The following is a 20,920-nucleotide window of genomic DNA, read 5'->3' as shown; positions in this document are numbered from 1 at the left end:
ATTGAAATGGGTTTTGGAAGTACATTACTGTACTCCTTGATGAACATTTTTATGTACTACTTCTATATAGTATTTAATTGCAAACTGAAGCAAATAACTATACATGTACTGGAAAAAACATGTAATTATAAATGTTTTCCAATGATTACATTCTACTCAAAACAAGGAAATGATGAAAATTACTACATGTGATTCCTTAAAGGTGAGTAATTTAAACAGAACTGTCACTGTTGGTGTGGTGATGCATCATCCTATAGTTGGCTGCTCCAATTTTAGAAGTCCATACATCAAAGCTCTTGCTAAGCTTTTGCTCCTCCATCTCATTTTAAGTGATTTCAATAAAATATATACACCTAGTTTGTCTGGAGTAGTGAAAAAAAAACAGGTATTGTTTAAAATCTTAAAAGATCATTATAAGTATACTTAGACAGGTGATGTGAGACAAAGTTTCATTTCTGGGCTCAGCCGTGTCGCTCCCGTGAAATATGTCTGCTTTAGCACTATTTCTAGTAAAATATTGCTATAATACCAGAGAACTGCTAAATTGGATATGTCAGAAGCTTCTGACTTGCTCACCTATATAAAAGGTGTCGGTATAAAACTGGGGCGAGTGTTAAACACTACCACAGCAACCCCTCCAATTAGCCTTTTCCTCATCAAAAGACCCTAAATACGGGGAGCCGACCCTAGGTCACACTAGCTACCCCGTTGAAGGCGTCTGTGACGTCATACTTTTCGATAGCCATATCGTGTTCGTACGTTCGAATATAGCTATTTGTTTCTTTATTTTTATTTTTTTTTTTTTTTTCTTGGTTACGGATCGTCAATCTACCTCTCCCTTCAAACCCAGTAAGTACTGGTTCTGCCCTTTTTCAATATTTAGAGAGTGAATTTGCCTTTCGTTTTGCCTTTATTTAGGATTTTATTAGGCGTCACTATAAGTAGCGGGCGGGCGGCAAGTCGCCTTTACGGCTTATCCTTGAATTGTTACCGATTTCGAGTGGTCTTCCTCTCTGCTTGTAACATGGTGATATTTCAGTACATATATTTATTTATTTCTTGGGTGGCAGTTTTTAGTCGATCCTATTTTCAATTATGTTTTGTTATTTTCATTATTTTCATGTTTTTCACGGGGGTCTTCATTCGAGCACGTTTCTTTATTTCGTGCTTCGCCGTTTATCCACCGTTCCCCCCCCCCCCCCCCCCCCCCCCCCCCCCCCCCCCCCCCCCCCCCCCCCCCACCCCCCCCCCCCCCCACCCCCCCCCCCCCTGTTATTTTTAAGTTTGGTTTATTTCATTCAAGAATTTTCCCTTTTTTCTTTTCGTCAGCTTGCCGTTTCTTATCGTTTTGTCAGTAGGCAAGTAGTTTTTCCTTTTGCGACCCACCGTTATCGAGTGGCCTTCATTGCGGTTTTATATTTTACGTAAGTTTATTTTCATTTCCCCCGTGTTAAAGCATGATTTTCTTTTAGCTTTAAGTAATTTATTTTATTTTCTCTAAGTATATGCTGGATGTTAGGTCGGTTAGCCTACATAGGCTATGCCTGCGTTTTTCCTCGTGATCTTTTATTTGCGAGGGGTACGCTGCTCACGTGATCGTCACCCCATCAGCCCTCCCTCCCTCCCCCTCACGTGGGGCCCCCAGTAGTTGGGTGCTCCTCTCGCCTCGGTTGTCGCTGACAGCCGTTCCCATCAGCGGAGGGGGGATGTAGAGGGTCCTCCAGGACCTTAGGTTGGTGGGTGTCGCTCTCAGCCGACCGCCTCCAGAGTTGATGATTGCTTTGCGTATGCGCCTCGGGCTTCTGTGGATTTGTTGCGCTCTGCTTCTTTCAGCTCCCTGGAGCTTACAATCCATCCGTCTAAAACATTCCCTATCTGCAAAGGTGGATTTAGATTCCGGCTTCTCCTGTAGTCGTTGAGGGCTATGTTTACGGAAGTTACTCTTCCGTAGGCGGAGATATGATATTTGTTATTTAGTTCTCTTTTTTATATTTTCTTTTCTTTTGCCACGGAACTTGCGAGTTCATGTGGCCGTCCTGGTTACTTCGTGTACCCCCCACCCACCCCGGGTCATACAGCTCCGTTGTTTTAATTATTACACAGTCCCCAGGATGTAAATATATGAATATATATATACATATATATTTTTTATATATATATTATTTCAGTCCTGAATGCTCCGGCATATGACATTATTATCATAATAATCCTAATAAGTTTGTGCAATTGTTCTTATATATTATTGCACTTACAGGCCACTCAGTGGTCTGGTTGCCGGTCTACAGGATCCGTGCAACCATGATGTTTGCCGGAACCATTGCCCCCGTGCGCAGTATTGCTTACCGGTTCCGATAGTCTGGCATCATGAAAACTGCTTTGCCTGCTACGACTGTACAACAGGTTACCTATTCGGTAAGTTACACACTGCTTGTTCTATGCATACTGTGAGGAATTATATTACACTACTTTTGTTAGTGAAAAAAAAAAAAAAATAAAAAAAAAAAAAAAAAATAAAAAAATAAATAAATAAATAATAAAATAAATAAATAAAAAAAAATAAAATAAATAAATAAATAATAAAAATTTCTTTAATTAAATTACAAATTAATTAATCAACATATGTAAGGATAATGTTCAAAAGATTTTACTCGAAATTGACACATCCTTGCATTACAGATGGAGCAGGTCTGTTAAAAACATGCTGCACTCTCCACCCTCAAGATCTGGGTTGGAGGTTTTGGACAGAACGTAGGGAAAGCTAAGCCTTATATTCTACCTCAAGATATGGCAGCCTTCAGCACCTTCCCAGCCGGGAAAGCTGCCAGATACGTTGAACCCAAAAGTAGCCAGCACCAATTATCAAATCAATTCAAGATTCAGTTATGGAACAGCAAGAGGCAGAGTTGCCGGACCTTGGTTTGGAAGTAGTCTCACTTGAAGTAGTGAGGATTTGCCCGTTACACTAGATATGGGTTACAGGTAAACAGTGTTAATGAGGCTAGCCTAGTTGGTCACCGGGGTCTTTCCTCGAGTGACTGATTCTTCCTCTCCCTTTACTCCCAATTCCTTCATGGGTTTCACAGGAGGTTTGCCCGCACCCCTCCCAGGTCGCATTCCTTCTCTGTGATTCCTAGATTAAAGAGAAAACCTTCGGGTAAAAAACCTTGCTTAAAAAGCCAATCAGACACAAAGCCAAGGCCTGGGCAGGTGCCAGAGGTTCATACACATATTAAACCTAGGCTGAGATTTCTTTCTAAGTCTGCAAATCCAAGGCCTTAAGGAGAGAACTCTTCCTATTGCCCCTCAAGTCCCATCCCTTCAACGTCTTGAGATTGGATACCTCATAAGGTACCGGTAGGGAGGGCTGGAAGGTTCCCCTTTAGTCGGCAAAGACCTGTTTCAACACAAATATTTTTTAAATCAGTCAGTGGTCTTGCTAGCTTAGTCAGTTCAGTCGAGGCAAGGTTTGAAAGGGTATTTTTAAAAGTTTAGGTGCACAGGACTCCCATGATCGCAGGTCTCAGACAGGAGGAGTCGGCAGTACCAGCACCTCCTAGTAACTTGGTGCAAGGTCAGAGCATGCCTGACGGTCCAAACCCTCCCTCCGTTCCACCCTGGTGATCCTTGGAGGGTAGTGAAACTTCGCTCCATTTGTCAGCGGGATTTGACTGCAGAAGGTTGTGGTACACGTAGACTCGAGGAATTCGAGTTCTTCCCCGAAAAGGTTATGGCCACCATTTATAGGTGTTATGTTAGGCTTATGGTAGGCAGCTTCGATTAGGGAGGACAAGGTCTCCAAGGGGACTGTTATCCTTCTAGCAATCAGGCTCATCAAGTATGGATATGGAGCCTAGAAGTGGATCTGCTCAAATACTAAGGTAACAGCATTTAAAAGCCCTTTCACGATGTTTACGTCTGATGACGGGAACTCCTTACCCTTTTCATAAAAGATAGCAGGACTTACCCTTCAGGCAGTGACTTGGGAAGAGCCCCAGCTTAGCGAGACAGATCCCACATCATTGCTACTCCCAGGTAGGGAGAATTTGTGGGAAGTTTGCCGGCTACATTCGGTAGGCAAGCTTAAGCCAAACTGTGCAATCAACTGTTTAGTGAGCGCCTCTGTCAGACGCCACTGATCCAAGCCGAATTTGATGCTAGGACACGTCTTGCAAGGTCGCTTAACTCTCTAGTGATGACGGAGACGGCGGCTCTGGAGTACGCTCATGAACCGCTGTTTAAGGTCATTGGTCATTGCGGAGTAGTTACTTTTAAGCATGCAATGTGACTCGTACGGCTTTGCGGTTACTAAGAGAAATGGCAGGAAGCATGTTCTATCCGAGGCTACGATCAGGACGAGGTTCAGAACGAGGCATCACGTTTTAATCAAAGCATCAGATTGCGTTCGGGCATTCCTTTCAAAAGGAAATTAGAGTCTTCTTCCTCCAGTTTTAGGGCTAGGAAGGGTCAAAGAAGGTACCAACCTTTCCAAGTTCCGCAACAGCATCCTGTGCTACAAGCTGTTCTAATTCAGCAAGTTCCCCAACCTTCATCTTCTAAGGCTCAGCCTCGGCAACAGCATCAATTTGTCTTCCTTTCGCCGTCGGCTAGCCAACAGGTTCCCCCACTGTATTCAGTGTCGCCTGCTTTTAACCCGGTCTATGAGAATTGGGTATTTCAACCTTTTACCAAGGTTACTAGGGGTTGCAAGGTTAGAGGCCCCTTTCGTCAGCGTGGAGGAACCGGAGCCCAAGGGCGAGCTAGAGGTGCATGGTCAGGAAAGGAACCCGACCCTCATCATCTCAATGAAGTTCCTCAAATAGGAGGCAGGCTGTATCTCTTTTAACATCGTTGGGGGTTCAGCAGCTGGGCGGAAAGCATAGTATCCATCTATCAGCATCCAACCCAAGGGTTGATGGATTACTCCAGGGAATCTTCTCCAGAAGGGAGCAGTCTCTGGGACAAAGAACTTGAAATTTCAGTCGTCTATTCAGTGTCCCAAAGAAAGGGACCGACCAAAGAAGGGTGATCTTAGACTTGTCCCGTTTAAACTTGTACATTCCTTGCAACAAGTTCTAAATGCTGACCATCTCTCAGGTACGGGCCTTACTTCCCCGTGGGGGCGTCACCAACTCTATAGATCTTACAGACGCCTATTATTATGTCCCGATGGCTCGGCACTTCCATCCATTCCTGGGCTTCAAACTAGGGAAAGAAGCCTATTCCTTCAAGGTGATGCCCTTCGGAGCTGAATATAGCCTCAAGGGTTTAATTCACGAAACTGGCGGAGGTAGTGGTGCAGGAGCTAAGGTCTCAGGTTTTATTGGTGGTGGCGTACCTAAACGACTGGCTAATCTGGGAGATGGCCAAAGACAAGTATATGAAAGCCACGGACGAGGTCATATCTTTCCTGGAATATATAGGGTTCAAGATCAACAGGACCAAGTCCCGATTGGCCCCAGAATCCAAGTTCCAGTGGCTAGGTATCCATTGGGGCTTAGATTCACACAATCTTCCATTCCATCAGGGAAGGGGATGCCAAGGTAACAAGCCAATTCTTAAAATTGCAACGAGGCTTCGAGAAGGAATCAGGAGACGATCCTAGGCTCGCTCCAATTTGCCTCAGTCACAGACGTTCGGTTGAAAGCCAAGCTCAAGGACATCAATCGAGTTTGACGTTCAAAGGCCAATGCCAAGTGTCGCGACAAGTTCGGCCGGGTACCTCTGATTCCCAAGGAACGTCTACGTCCCATGGGCAATGGCCGAAAACCTAGCCAAAGAGTTACAGTTGCAGTCCCTCCCCCGTCCCTACTGGTGCATACAGTCGCATCACTGTCAGGTTGGGGAGGTTATTCACAGCACGACAAGGTTCAGGGAACTTGGTCACCTCAGTTCCAAAAGCTTCACATCAACATCCTGGAAGCTATGGCAGTGTTTCTGACCTTAATGAAGCTCCGTCTCCGGAGGAGACTCATATCAGATTGGCTCTCGACAGTGCGGTAGTGATACACGTATAAACAGAGGTGGTTCAAAGTCAAGTCATTTGTGAACCACGTGTGATAGCAACTTTTTCTCTAGCTGACAAGAACACCTGGCATCTATCGGCTACCCATCTGGCAGGAGTCCACAATGTAGTAGCAGACGCACTGTCCTGGTCAGTCCCCTGGAGTCAGAATGGTCACTGGACCAGGAATCCTTCAAGAGGGTTTGTAGGAGAGTACCGGGTCTGAAAGTAGATATGTTCGCTACAGGGGCAAACCACAAGCTGCCTTGTTACGTAGCCCCAAATATGGACCCTCTAGCATACGCTACGGACGCCCTGAGTATAGGTTGGAACCAGTGGAGGGAGGTTTATTTATTTATTCCCTCCAGTGAACCTTCTCCTGAAGGTGCTGCACAAGTTGAAATCCTTCAAAGGTCAGGTGGCTCTCATAGCTCCTTACTGGCCCAAGAACAATTGGTTTCCCCTTCTCCTGGAACTAGGTCTTCGTCCTCAACCTCTCCCGGACTTGAGGCTGTCGCAACAAGTTTCAAACGGTGACTGTGTTCGATTCCTCAGGTCTTCCACAAAACCCTATCTTTATGGATTTCATGAAGTTTGCAGGTTAGGAGGGTAGGGGACATTGATCCACAGAACATTTTGTTCTTGGAGTCAGACAAAAGAGAATCTACACTTTGCCAGTATGGTTCAGCAGTTAAACAATTGCCTACATTGCTCAGGGAATCAAATGTCAAAGTAATGACAATGAACGTGGCTATAACATTCTTCAGGACTTTATTCGAACAAGGCTTGGCAGTTACCACAATAACAACCACTAAGTCAGCTCTGAAAAGATTTTTCTTCTCGGGTTTGGTATAAATCTATCGAGTCTTATTTCACCTCAATCCCAAGGGCTTGTGCACGCCTGCGGCTTATTCACAGGCCGTCGTCAGTGTCATGGTTTCTTAACGATGTTCTCAGGTTTAGAACTCTAAAACCAGAACCAACTTCAAATGTGATTGCCAAACCCTTTTGCGTAAGGCACTGTTTTTATTAAGTCTGGCTTCAGCTGCCAGAACATCGCAGATGTCATCTTTATCTAGTGGCCAAGGGCATATAGAATTCGTTTCCTCGGGTGACGTGTTGCTTTCACCAAATATATATTTTATGGCTAAGAATGAGAACCCTTTGGTAAGGTGATCCCCATGGAAGGTTGTTCTGATTCCGCAACATCCTTCTTTATGTCCTGTTAAAACTCCTAAGGACTATTTATCTAGAACATCTACCTTTTCCGAAGGCCCCCTCCCCCCCTTTTCATGTGGGGCGGTGGTGGTACCATATCTCTGAAGGGCATTGCGCAGCAGTTTTTTGTATTTTACCAAGAAAGTCAGCCCAGGGTCCTTTCCCAAAGCGCGTGGTATTCGGGTTATAACAACTTCTGTAAATTTCTTCAAATATATGAACTTTGATGATCTGAAGAAGTATACTGGTTGGAAGTCGCACTGGGTTTTCCAAAGCATTACCCTAAGTCTTTGGAGGATCTTAAATATCATGCAATAGCTGTAGGGAGGTCAGTGTCTCCTGCTACAACATCAATATAGTACTGTCCTTGTGTCATAATGCCAGCATTATTAACATTCTACCTACCGCAGCACATTTCTTTGTTATTTGACTTGGTGTATGGTGTTAATTTATACAATTTAATATTCCATTTCGTTTCAGAGTGATGTAGCTTGGTGTTTCTCTGGTACATTTCACGGGAACGACACGGCTGAGCCCAGAAAAGGGATTTTGACGTAGGAAAAATCTATTTCTGGGCGAGGAAGCCGTGTCGCCCAGTGAAATCCCCCCCTGGTTTTTCCCCCCCCCCTTGCAGTGCACCAAGCTTCATTGCTATCGATAAGTATGACGTCACAGACGCCTTCAACGGGGTAGCTAGGTGTGACCTATGGGTCGGCTCCCCGTATTTAGGGTCTTTTGATGAGGAAAAGGCTAATTGGAGGGGTTGCTGTGGTAGTGTTTAACACTCGCCCCAGTTTTATACCGACACCTTTTATATAGGTGAGCGAGTCAGAAGCTTCTGACATGTCCAATTTAGCAGTTCTCTGGTATTGTAGCAATATTTTACTAGAAATAGTGCTAAAGCAGACATATTTCACTGGGCGACACAGCTTCCTTGCCCAGAAATAGATTTTTCCTACGTCAAAATCCCTTTTATATTCATTTTGTTTCTAATGAGCAATCAGGAAAGGTGTAGGCACATCAAATACTAAAAAATAACTGAAAGGAATTTAAAATGAAAAGGTCACAGCATGGTGTGTTGTGGCTTAAATGGATGTATATCATGTCAATCATTCCTGGTACAAATTTCATAACCATATGCCTGTAAATAAACATTTTTCTCTGTAAATTGGCTGGCCCATTTTGTGAAAAATGGCTGAAGATGTCAGGTGTCAGGAAAAAGAAAACAGTGCTAAAGAGTTAGTGTTTGTTTACAAGTATTAGCCCAAGTATCTAACCATTTGTGAACAGTCCTAAGAAATAAATGGTGATAAAAATATACTGTCATTGCCAGAAGAAAGAAGATATGTATATCAAGGTCATACAGAAGCCACAATGTGGACAAGATTTTGTAACTTCATGGGCTTGCACTCGTCGCTACTTAGCTTTGTCATATGCTGCATACTTGCATGTTCTCAAGATTACCAGAGTTAACTTCTGTAATGCCTGTGTTCTTATGGACTTATCCTTTAACCACTGAGAGGAATAGTCTGGAGTCCTGAGGTGTCTGGCTCTCTGCAAACAGTGACTGACAATTCCTCACATGACAAAGTTAAAGGTACTCTGAATTGCTAGAGACAGAAAACCAGGAAAGGAGGGCAAAAAGTACTATGGTGCAGTCCTGGCCACTAGACGTTCAGATCTTCACCACGAAGTCTCGGGTAAATGATAGTCCAACTGCCAACTGTCCTCTGAAATTAATTACCTTCTGAAATAGAGTATAAAGCTCACTGACCTGTTGCAGTAATACTTGTCACAACAAAGACTATCTTCAGAGCAAGGTCAGAGGTAGATATTTTTCATGTATGCTTGTAAGACCTTGTAAGGCTCTTCTGTAGAAAAACAAGATCCCAATAATGAAGTTTTGGCAACCTAGGAGGAGCATCCCTTTTGAAATCAAACACAACCCTATATTCCTTGATTGTGAAGACAGTTTTTATGTATGCAAATGAAATGAACAAGTCACTAGCTGAAGGAATAATAGTCTATTGGGTTGGCACTCACCTGATTATACCAATAGCAGATCTGTACTGCTGAGACTAGTGGAGGTTGACATTTAATGTTCTGCAAGGCTTTTCAATGGCTAACACAGCTTCCTGATAAAAACCTCTCTTTCAGAGATTCTGCCAGATAACTTCCAGTTAGGAAGATGAAGGTTGTCAAGATAGCTGCGCAATTGTGGAAATGAAGTTGTATAAGAATGTTCTTCCCAAATGGGATGCTTCTTGGATTGCTGTAAAACAGAATGAAATCACCAATAGTCCATAGAAGCCCAACAAAGAATGAAGAGTCACAGACAGCCACATAGGAGTAACTAAAAATCGTTGCGTTCTGAGAGTTGCATTTTCTCCAGAACTAGTCCAATGAGTTTGAATGGTGGAAAGGTATTGACTTGGGGTTGTACTAAGGATGCATATTGCATTTGTCTTTTAGCTGGCTTAACTGGGCTGAGAGGTATATCAAAAGCTTAAAGTTCAGGCTTGTCACATACAGGTCCACCATAGTTGTGTCCCATATGCCAAAAGACCTTGCAAACTACTGAGTTCAGTAACCACTCAAGATATTAAGACCTGCTACCTCCTGCTGAGACAGTCAATTATTATGTTGTGCCTTTTTGGCATGAAGCTCGGGAATTGTGGACAATTCCTACACTACTTTCCTTAGCCCAATTAAAGATTCTTATCACCAGCCTATACTATCTTGGATTTATGAGCATGCAACTTCTGGCATGAACTAGGGACTATTCCTACACTAGTTTCCTTAGCCCAATTAAAGATTCTTATCACCAGTCCATACCATCTTGGATTTATAAGCATGCAACTATCATTGATTTGTACCAAATCATACCTACTGCTCTTTCAGCAAAGAGCCGACTGAATGTTTGAAAGGCTGGGAAAATACCCTTTGATTAATCTACAATCAGCATAAACATCTTTGCACCAACTTTTCCTGTCTGGGGATAGATGTATAAATTTAGCTCTCTCAGCTCATCTTCCTTTTACTATTTTTGCCTAAACTCCGACCAGATCTAGTTTGTCTATCTTCCATGATTTCCTGGGCCATCCTAAAGGTTTCTGTCCTGTTCCCACCAATGTTCCTACATTTATAGTGCTCTTTTGTTATGAGCTTGCCTTATTTTCATCTTCCCTGGATAGTTTTTGCACCTTCCCAGCTAATTAAGAGGCTGCTGGGTACAGAAGGCTAAATAAATTTGAGAATCATTCAAGTATTGAGATGCTATCTTTTAAAAGTTTTGCATGCCATTGCTGACAAATAAAATCACTAAATTTTCACTGGGCTTAGAACTGACTGTTGACTGGTCATTAACATATATTTCCCGTCACATAGAAATCACAGGCTGTGAATTTGGAAAAGGATGGAAAAGAAAAAAAGTGTATGATCCTCAGTTTGCAATAATATGTCAGACTATTTGGTGTATAATGCCATACATAAGTAATAGGTAGTAGCAGTATGAGGGCATCAGCCAATTATTGAGATATTACCACTAAGGGTAGTTAGGCTTGTCCTAGATTGGCCAGGCAGAAGTGGAAACATTATGCTATCGTGCTAGTCTAAGACGAGCCTTACTACTCTCAGTGATAGTAACCTTTAGTCCAATAGGTGTAGGCCAAAACATTAACCTTACAAGTCCAATAATACCATTACTTCTAGGAGTGAGAGATCAAAGGGACCCTACCAGGAGATGTCTCGAATTCTGGTCCCTTTCCAGGTTTTTGAGATTATATCCTAAAACTATCACAGGAGGTGTCTGCCATCATTGTAGCCAACTATGATTTTGAAATCTGGAGTTGGGGCAACCTTATCCTGAAGCAAGAGTGGACTTCCCTACAACTTCAGCACTAAGAATAATAAGCTTTGTTCCTCTTATCTATTGGGTAAACCAGTTCCTATTCCATGTTAGTAACTGCTTAAAAAGTCATTCTCGCTGACGGAACCAAATGTCATTTCTCCCAGTTGGAATAAAGTTTGTAGGTTTCAGAAACTTGAAACTGCTGGGCTACATGTCTTAATATAAATCTGCTACTGACACTGCCATCACAAACCTTTGGTATTATGCTAATCTGAAGTGACAAGGACGCCACTAGGGTCAAGGGTCTGGTAGACTTGTGGAGTTTTTGCCCAATTGAATTATAACCCTTAGAGCAGAAAGAAAGACCTTAACTTCCCACATGAAATGAAGGTACTACCTCCTTGATGAAAGATAGACTGGGTTGGGAAAAGGAACATTCTCCTTGTCCAGGGATGCTAGATTTCCAAGATTGAAACAGGCCTGCATAATCCTTCTCTGAGGAAAGGTTACAACCACTGGCCTTGCCTCTCTAACTATTGGTCTAGTCTCTTTTGACTGGAAGAAGATATGATTATCAACTGTCAGTGTGATAACTCTTCTGATAAATACAAGTTGTGAGGTCAGGAAAGGGTGAATAACAGCTCCTAGGATATGGCAACTGGATATCCATGAGCAGTGGCACTGTACAAAAGAAACATGTGCATGACTTTATCAAAGCTGGAAAACTGGAGGAAAGTGGCATATCCTTAATAATAGCAATGAAAACCTGCCAAACATAACTGCACTCAGAAAAGTGTCCTCTATAAGTCAAAATAGAGGAAAGAGGATGAACAGGCTGATTACAAGGTAAGTCAAATGAAGAACAGTGATGTGAAAGGGTACCCTGCCTGAGAGTTGGTAGCCAGGTTGGAAGGAGGCTCGCAGGTGCCCATGGAGAGGCAGGGACAGCAAGTTGAAAGGCTAGTAAATGGGTACCCCAGTCCATAGGCAAAACAAGAGTGGAGTGGCCATGGCTAACAGTAGGATTCCATTGGGTAACTGAAGCAGGTGACATGCAAGCATGGCTGAGGGGGGCATTCCATAAGTATGGCTGACTGTAGCAGAGCAGTCAGCCCAAAGTGTTTTGGTAGGAAGGGCAGATGATAAACAGACAATGAGGGAGAATGAACCACGCAGAAACCTTCATCAACACTGTCAATGAAGATTCCATGCATATCTGGAGAGTGGAGAATACTAGGCCACAGAAGCAGTTATGTCAGCAGCATACACTTGAAACATCTGGATCAGTGTATCCTCCTCTGGCTGTAATGATACCACTGTCTGCCTGACCAATCAAGGCAAGTCTAAAAGGTGAGAAACAGCAAACACTCCTGCTCATGATAGGTACGCCCCCCGCCCCCCTCCCCCAAATAATATCTCATGTTTACTTCTTTTTTTGAAAAATATTTAGTTAATTATCAAAGAGTACACAATACCAAGAACACTAACACAAATACTATGCAAATAGCCAACACAATGCTTACTATCTGCTATGGTTAAAATTTAAAATCTTTACCAAAAACTAATTTAACAAAAATCCAGAAAGAACACACAGAAAAGCATGTAGATGAAGCAATCCATGAAAAAAAGTCAATACACATTAGGATATAAAGTTAACTATTAACAAATATGACTGCAGCTGTTAACCACACACCGCACATGCAAATAATGATCAGTAGGTACCACCAGTAGGAATACTGAAGGGCCCAGATTCATATACAGAAAGGTGGAAAACAGAACTCTTCTGCTTTGGGGATGTGTCTGGAGAATGTGCTACTATAGATATAGGCTAACTTAAAAAAATCAGTTGCTTTGATACAATTTTCTGGCTAAGCATTCATGCAGGTATTTCTTTTGTTGTATTTATCCTAATTTGTTGCATGGATTGCTGTTTCACTTTTACCCAACTCAATATTCAAAATTACAATGGTAAAACCCACATTATTTGATTATTTACAGATCACCCAATATTTACTTCACAAAGATACACTGGCAAAACCCATTATAAAGTGGATGAACCATGATAAAGTTTAACACATATGCATAGTGACAATGACAACTGGCTGAGAGTGGAGAGAGAGTGCAACCACCTTACCTGCTACTATAGTGCCTTGGGAAAAGAATGACGCTCAGTGATAGGAGTGTAAGGATGACAATTGGGCGAATGTTTGCCCTTCCATTGTAAAAATCTGTATATCCACATGTCCTCTCTTTCTTCCAGGAACTAAAAGGAAGAGCATTTTACGCCATTTCTTTTGATGTATATATGTTGGGAATTCGTTCCCTCTATATAATTTTACTCATGTATTTTCGTCTGTGAAGAAACACATTCACAGCGGGGGCTTGGTCCCATTTTGTTCATGTTTGTTCGTGTGTGCGTGATGGACACTATGCTTCTGTCCGCACGCCGCCTTATGTACAGCCTCATTTGCCGAATAAAATTAGTTCGCTCATTCTCCTCGTCTTACTCAGACCTCACAATTGGTGACCCAGGGGTAAGTGACCCAAGTGCTTTTGGCTTTGCCATTAAGGGACTAATTATTGCCACTCACCTTCAGAAAACCATTAACGGACCCATATGTCGCCTAGTCTAGGTTCTCTGGTACTCCTAAACTCCATTAGCGGACTCACAAAGGCATTTCCTCACAGAAGTGTTTAGGCGTTCAGTCTTACGGTTTGGCCCACCATTCACAACTTCTTGTTGACCGTAAGCGTGAGTCTGACAATATGAAGGAGAGTTCAGCGCATTCACTCGACTCCTCTGTCTGCCATGACCCCGCAATCCATGAGACGATCCTTCTTTGCCCTCGAGTCCTCCTAGATGCCCGTGCCCCGGACGACTGCACTATTGGAGCCCCATCACATCAAGCTGTCGCCCTTCTGCAGTGAGGATGTCGCAACATGGCTGCAGTGGGCAGAAATACAGTTCTGGATCCATGGCATGACCCGGGACAGCACCTAGGCGGACCTCATCACCGGGACCCTCACAGCGGATGCCTTCAAATGCCTCACCCCATGGATGTGCAGCCATACCGGGGAGCTGCCCTACAAAGGCCTGAAGAGGGAGCTCATCCAGGTCTTCTCCCTCCCAGTTCCCCAGCAAGCCGGCCAAATTTCCAACCTCGTGGTCAACCCCTTGACCACCTCGGATCCCAGGCTGGCCTGGCACAAGCTCCAGGACCTGGTCCTCCTGCCAGAGGTGGACCACCAAGGATGAAGGTGAGCATCCTCCGTCAACTCTTCCTTCGCCAGCTCGTGCCTGAAGTCCGAAGCCAGATCCCTAATGCCAAGACCATAGAGATGGAAAGTCTGGTGCAGCGGGCTTTCGCACTGCTTACCGCCACCCAAGCTGCAAAACTTTCCTCTCCTCCATCAGCCAACAGCCTACAGCAGGAGAACACGGTTGGTGCAGCGTACCAGCAATCGCCGAACCCTCTCCCAGACGTCGGGTGGTGCTGCTTCCACCGCCAATTCGGCAGCAAGGTGTGGAAGTGCGAGCACCCTTGCTCCTTCCACCCTTCAAAAAACGATGGAGGCAGTGCCCAAAACAAGCCCCCATGGCAGTAGCAGTAATGAAGTCCTAACCCAGGTGCTTCTACATCCAGGACAGCATCTCCGGCCTCAGGATGCTGGTTGACACTGGTGCCATGCAGTTGATGTTCCCTTCGTCTGCAGAGGATCGCAGTCACGCCCCCGATGACCCAACCACCCTTGTAGCTGCAAATGGGACACATCTGCATCTATGGCACTAGGACCCAGACCATTGCATTCCTGGGCTGGACTTACACCTGGCCCTTCGTCCTCGCTGACGTACGGACCCCTCTCCTGGAGCAGACTTACTTGCCCAACTCTTTGTGGATGTGGCCCGCCAGTGCCTTCACGATACCGAAACCTGCCTCTCCCGCCCACTTGCCAGAGGACCAAGGGTGCTCACCATCTGCTCCGTCTTTCTCTATCACAGATACGCCTCCCTTCCCCAGGAGTTTCTGGACGTCTTCCACCCTGAGCTTTGCCAGGTGGCTGGGGCCGTGCCCAAGCACACCATCTTCCACATATTGAGACCAAGGGCCCCCTGACACACGCCAAGTTCTGCCGCCTCCTGCCAAAGCTCCTCCAGGAAGCCAAGACCGCGTTTAAAGAAATAGAGAAGCTGGGGATCTGTAAAAAGGCAGATGGTATGTGGATGCCCTGCGGTGACTACTGGTGCCTGAACCTCATCACCATGCCTGACAGCTACCCCTTGACAAACATGCAGGACCTCACCGGGCCCCTCCACATCGCCTAGTTCTTCTCCGAGATCGACTTATTAAAGTTGTATTTCCAAGTCCCCATCCATCCTGATGATATTCCAAAGATGGTGATCATCACGCCCTTCGGATCCTTCGTGTTCACATTCCCCACCTTTAGCCTGCGGAACACTAGGGCCACCTTTCAACACCTAATAAACAGCATCCTCGGTGACTTGCCCTTCTGCGTCTGCTATGTGGACGATATTCTTATGTTTTCCAGATCACCGGAGGAGCACCTGAACCACGTCCGGGCTGTCCTCAAGCGCCTACAGGAGAATGAACTTATCGTCCGTTTTGACAAGTGCACCTTCGGTGCTGAGAAGGTGGATTTCCTCAGCCACAAATTTACATCAGCAGGAGTTCATTCTATGGCGTCAAAGGTGGCTGCAGTGGAGAAGTTCCTCACACCAATGACTGTCAAGGCCCTCCAAGAATTCATTGGGATGGTGAATTATTACTGAAGGTTTGTTCCGGACATCGCCTGCACCATGTGCCCTTTGACCGAGGTCCTGAAGGGCAAACCTAAGAAGATGACATGGGGATAAGACCAGCAGTTTGCCTCAGCAGGGCCACCACCCTGACTCACCAGGACCATGACATGCCCCTGATGCTCACCACCGATGCCAGCAACATCTCATGCGGCACTGTCCTGGAACAGTTGGTCAACAGAGTCCCCACACTGCTAGCCTTTTTTAGTAAGAAGCTCAAACCCTCCGAGACTTGCTACAGCACATTCAACCACGAGCTCTTTGCCATCTACGAGGCCATCTGCCACTTCAAATATCTTCTGGAGGGCGTCCTCTTCACCATAAGGACGGACCACCAGCCTCTGGTCCACGCCTTCGTCAAGGCGGGTGACGCCTGGTCCACAAGGCAGCAACATCATCTCGCGGCCATCTCCAAGTTCAGGTGCTCCATCGAGTACGTCCCTGGTGGAAGAAATCCTGTAGCCAAAGCCCTCTCAAGGGTTGAGATGAACTCACACTTCACCTCGGCGTCGACTACGAAGACCTGGCACGTGAACAAGCTTCCGACCCCAAATTACCAGCCTATCAAACCGCCATCACAGCCCTTCACTGGCAGGACATTCCCTTCGGCCCCTCCAGGACGACGCTCCTCTGCGATACCAGCACAGGACGCCCTCGTCCCCTGATACCCGCCTCCTGCAGGAAACAGGTGTTCGACGTCATTCACAGCCTCTCGCATCCATCGCCCCGCAATACAACCAAGCTCCTAATGGAGAAATTCGTGTGGCACAGCATCAGGAAGGATGCTTGGGAGTGGGCAAGACGCTACCTCATGTGCCAGAGTAGCAAGATGGGAAGCTTCGCACAACGAATAAGGGATAGGCTCTTTTCCCCAGCCCAGGCGAAGATTTGGACACATCCGCTTCGACGTCGTTGGGCCTCTTCCTCTATCTGACGGTGCTAGATACCTATTGACAGTGATCGACCTGTTTACTAGGTGGCTCGAGGCCACCCCGATGTCAGAAGCCACCACCAATGCCTGTGCCAAAGCCCTCCTGACCAGCTGGATCAGCCGCTTAGGAGTGCCTGTAGACGTCACGACAGACCGAAGACCCGCCTTTAAGTTGAGCTCTGGTCTTCCCTGGCACACCTGATGGGGACCAAGCACCACACCACGACGTCCTACAATCCCGCAGCCAATGGCATGGTAGAAAGGATCCACTGCTCCATCAAGGCTTCCTTAATGGCACTCTGTCAGGGCCCCGATTGGAAGGCACAGCTTCCCTGGGTCCTCCTTGGTCTCTACACTGCCCCAAGAGCCAACAGCGACCCTTCCCCAGCAGAGAAGTTGTACGGGGAGACCCTGACAGTGCTAGGTGAATTCTTTCCTGCCGACAGCGATGATCCTGATATTCCCCTGGCTAGGTTGCTTGCAGCCGCCCAGAAGTCTGTTCCCTACTGAGAGACATACGTCAACAGGATGAAGCAGTTCCACCCGCGAGCCCTGGACTCCTGCAGGTTCGTCTTTATGAGGAACTATGCCGCCTGCCCGCCCTTGACGAGGCCATACTGGGGCCCACACTGAGTCATCTGTTGGGAGGAGAAGGCATTTCTTGTGTCAATCAGCAGCCACAAGGACTGGGTCTTGATTGATCACCTCAAGCCCGCCACCTTCCCCGATGAAGGTGACCCCACTGAAGGCCCTTGCAAAACCCCGACGCCGCTGGTTCCTGAAATTGCCTCTAAATGTCGTTGAGGCCGCCCAATTGAAGCAGTCAAACCCTGCTTTCCAGCCCTCAAGACGACGAGGACACACAAGAGGCCCGTCAACTGAGGGAATCATGAACCTGAGGACTCCTTCAGCTCCCTGCACAATTCCGTTAGTCATCCAACGATTCTACGTAATCATTGTTTGTGGGGGAGTATTTATAAGGACAACAATTGGGCGAATGTTTGCCCTTCCATGGTAAAAATCTGTATATCCACATGTCTTCTCTTTCTTCCAGGAACTAAAATGCAGAGCATTTTAAGCCCTTTCTTTTGATGTATATGTCGGGAATCTGTTCCCTCTATGTAATATTATTCATCTATTTTTATGTGAAGAAACACATTCACAGCAGGGGCTCTGTCCCTTTTTGTTTATGTTTGTTCGTGCGTGCGTGACAGACTATGCTTCGGTCCGCATGACGCCTTATGTACAGAATAACATTTGTTCGCTTGCTCTCCTCGTCTTACTCAGACCTCACAGAAGCGGCCTCGATTACAACTTGGTGATGCCAACCTAACGAACTCATTTATGGTGCCTTATTTTTAATAAAGGAAATTATTCTTTAATAATTGACACAATGATTAAGAATTAGTTTAAGTTTAACCTTACGGTTCAACTTTGAACATCTCCGGTGGTTTTCCTACAAGGTGGCGATTTTGCCTACTGCGATTCTCTTGTTTTTATACTATATACATTGGTTAACTTTCAATAAAAAAATGATGGAATGATAAATTTTCTATAAGGAATTACTACTCTTCTTCTCTGTTCAGTTTCGTCCAAATTGGCATGGAGATTACACAAAGAACATTATGGTAATACATAACCGCTTGCATCTGTCCCGTGATTCTTCTTCCTAAACTAAGCTGATGTTGCGGCTGGTTTGTCGCTACAAGGGGGATCCGTCCTTTTTCGCAACATTAAATGATATAAAATAATACAAATAATAATTCTCTTTCGCTCTCTCTCTCTCTCTCTTACAGAGATGTATGTATTTTGTATGATATATAAAAGATTATCTAATTTTCAAATATTAATATTAATGTAAACAACAATAATATCAATTCATTAAAGAAAATACTATTGTGAATTAGTGAGATTTTAGTTTGCAAATTAAAAAAATATGTAAGAATGAAGGAAATCCCAATCTTCCCCCATCTTGTCTTTAATTCCAGGTACTAAGCTGAGATCCAGAGCTCTCAAATATGTCAAGTAATGTGGACAAGAGGGTTAGCAACATTAGCCATTCATGTAATTTCTCTCTCTCTCTCTCTTACTGAGATGCGAGAATTTTTATGGTAGCCTACATGTATTGTATAGTATGTTTATTGATATTTCTAAATAATAATAATAATAATAAAATAATAATAATAATAATAATAATAATAATAATAATCTCTGGTTGTTGGTTACTGTCGTTGTGGTGGTCAGTTGCTGGATGACGACCTGTACCTGACTATCTTCCCCTTCAATTGGGCTGAATACCTGGCTGCCGGATGAAGCTCCTCTGTTGCCAGAGGTTCCATTTACTTCGCCGTCATTTAATCTTTCATTTCTTTCCTTCATTGCTGAGTTTTGCTATTTAACCCATAGCTGGACCCTACCCCATCAGGAATAGGTACTCATTTACAGCTAAGTAGACTGAGGAAATTATGGTAAAGATCCTTTCCCAAGGAATCAATGCCAAGGAGAGTGGTCACCCATCCAAAGACTGACCAGTCCCAATGTTGCTTAACCAGTCCATTGACGACCTAACCCACTCTGCCACGGTGCCACTAGAGGTTTCAAACACCATCTCCCACCAACAGAAAGGATGCAGAAGGAAGTGTAGGGGCACAAAAGACCAGCTCCTGATAGACAAAATGGTAATGAAGAACAGTAGGAGAAGGAAAACCAACCTAAGCATGGCATGGATAGACTATAAGAAAGCCTTCAACATAATACCACACACATGGCTAATAGAATGCCTGAAAATATATGGGGCAGAGGAAAACACCATCAGCTTCCTCAAAAATACAATATGCAACTGGGATACAATACTTATAAGCACTGGAATAAGACTAGCAAAGGTTAATATCAGGAGAGGGATCTTCCAGGGTGACTCACTGTCCCCACTACTCTTCGTAGTAGCCATGGTTCCCATGAAAAAAGTACTGCAGAAGATGAATGCTGGGTACCAACTCAAGAAAAGAGGCAACAGAATTAACCATCTGATGTTTATGGACGACATCAAGCTGTATGGTAAGAGCATCAAGGAAATAGATACCCTAATCCAGACTGTAAGGATTGTATCTGGGGACATCAGGATGGAGCTTGGAATAGAAAAATGTGCCTTAGTCAACATACAAAAGGGCAAACTAACAAGGACTGAAGGGATAAAGCTACCAGATGGGTACAACATCAAACACATAGATGAGACAGGATACAAATACCTGGGAATAATGGAACGAGGGGATATAAAACACCAAGAGATGAAGGAAACGATCAGGAGAAAATATATGCAGACTCAAGGCACTACTCAAGTCAAAACTCAACGCCGGAAATATGATAAAAGCCATAAACACATGGGTAGTGCCATTAATCAGATACAGTGCAGGAATAGTGGAATGGACGAAGGCAGAACTTCACAGCATAGACCAGAAAACGAGGAAACATATGACAATACACAAAGCACTACACCCAAGAGCAAATACGGACAGACTACACATAATACGAAAGAAAGGAGGAAGAGGTCTACTAAGCATATAGGACCTCGTCAACATCGAGAACAGACTGGGGCAATATATGAAAACCAGTGAAGACGAGTGGCTCAAGAGTGCATGGGAAGAAGGACTGATAAAAGTAGATGAAAACCAAGAAATATACAGAGACAAGAGAATGACAAGCAGAACAGAAGAATGGCACAACAAACCAATGCAGACAATACATGAGACAGACTAGACAGACTAAAGAACTAGCCAGCGATGACACGTGGCAATGGCTACTGAGGGAAGGGCTCAAGAAGGAAACTGAAGGAATGATAACAGTGGCACAAGATCAAGCCCTAAGAACCAGATATGTTCAAAGAATGATAGATGGAAATAACATCTCTCCCATATGTAGGAAGCGAAATACGAAAAATGAAACCATAAACCACATAGCAAGCGAATGTCCGGCACTTGCAGAGAACCAGTACAAAAAGAGGCATGATTCAGTAGCAAAAGCCCTCCACTTGAGCCTGTGCAAGAAACACCAGCTACCTTGCAGTAATAAGTGGTACGAGTGTAGGGCTCATGCCTTTGTATAATAAGG

The 20,920-nt window shown here is 44.7% G+C and overlaps 1 protein-coding gene across 5 annotated transcripts in view; it reads right to left on the bottom strand.

Annotated features, from left to right (window-relative positions):
- The window catches only part of LOC135200289 (riboflavin kinase-like), a gene marked incomplete at its 5' end in the record, with an annotated part of 343,009 nt that overhangs the window by 76,647 nt on the left and 245,442 nt on the right, over nucleotides 1-20,920 (bottom strand). The window contains 1 exon segment of one of the 5 annotated variants that reach the window (XM_064228830.1): nucleotides 7-362. Coding sequence (XP_064084900.1) covers nucleotides 354-362 — 9 coding nt within the window. 5 annotated transcript variants of the gene reach the window in all.

This window comes from Macrobrachium nipponense, chromosome 23, assembly GCF_015104395.2.
Source record: "Macrobrachium nipponense isolate FS-2020 chromosome 23, ASM1510439v2, whole genome shotgun sequence".
NCBI lineage: Eukaryota > Metazoa > Arthropoda > Malacostraca > Decapoda > Palaemonidae > Macrobrachium > Macrobrachium nipponense.
The sequence above is the reverse complement of the archived record's forward strand: the minus strand, read 5'-3'. Positions and strand labels throughout refer to the sequence as shown.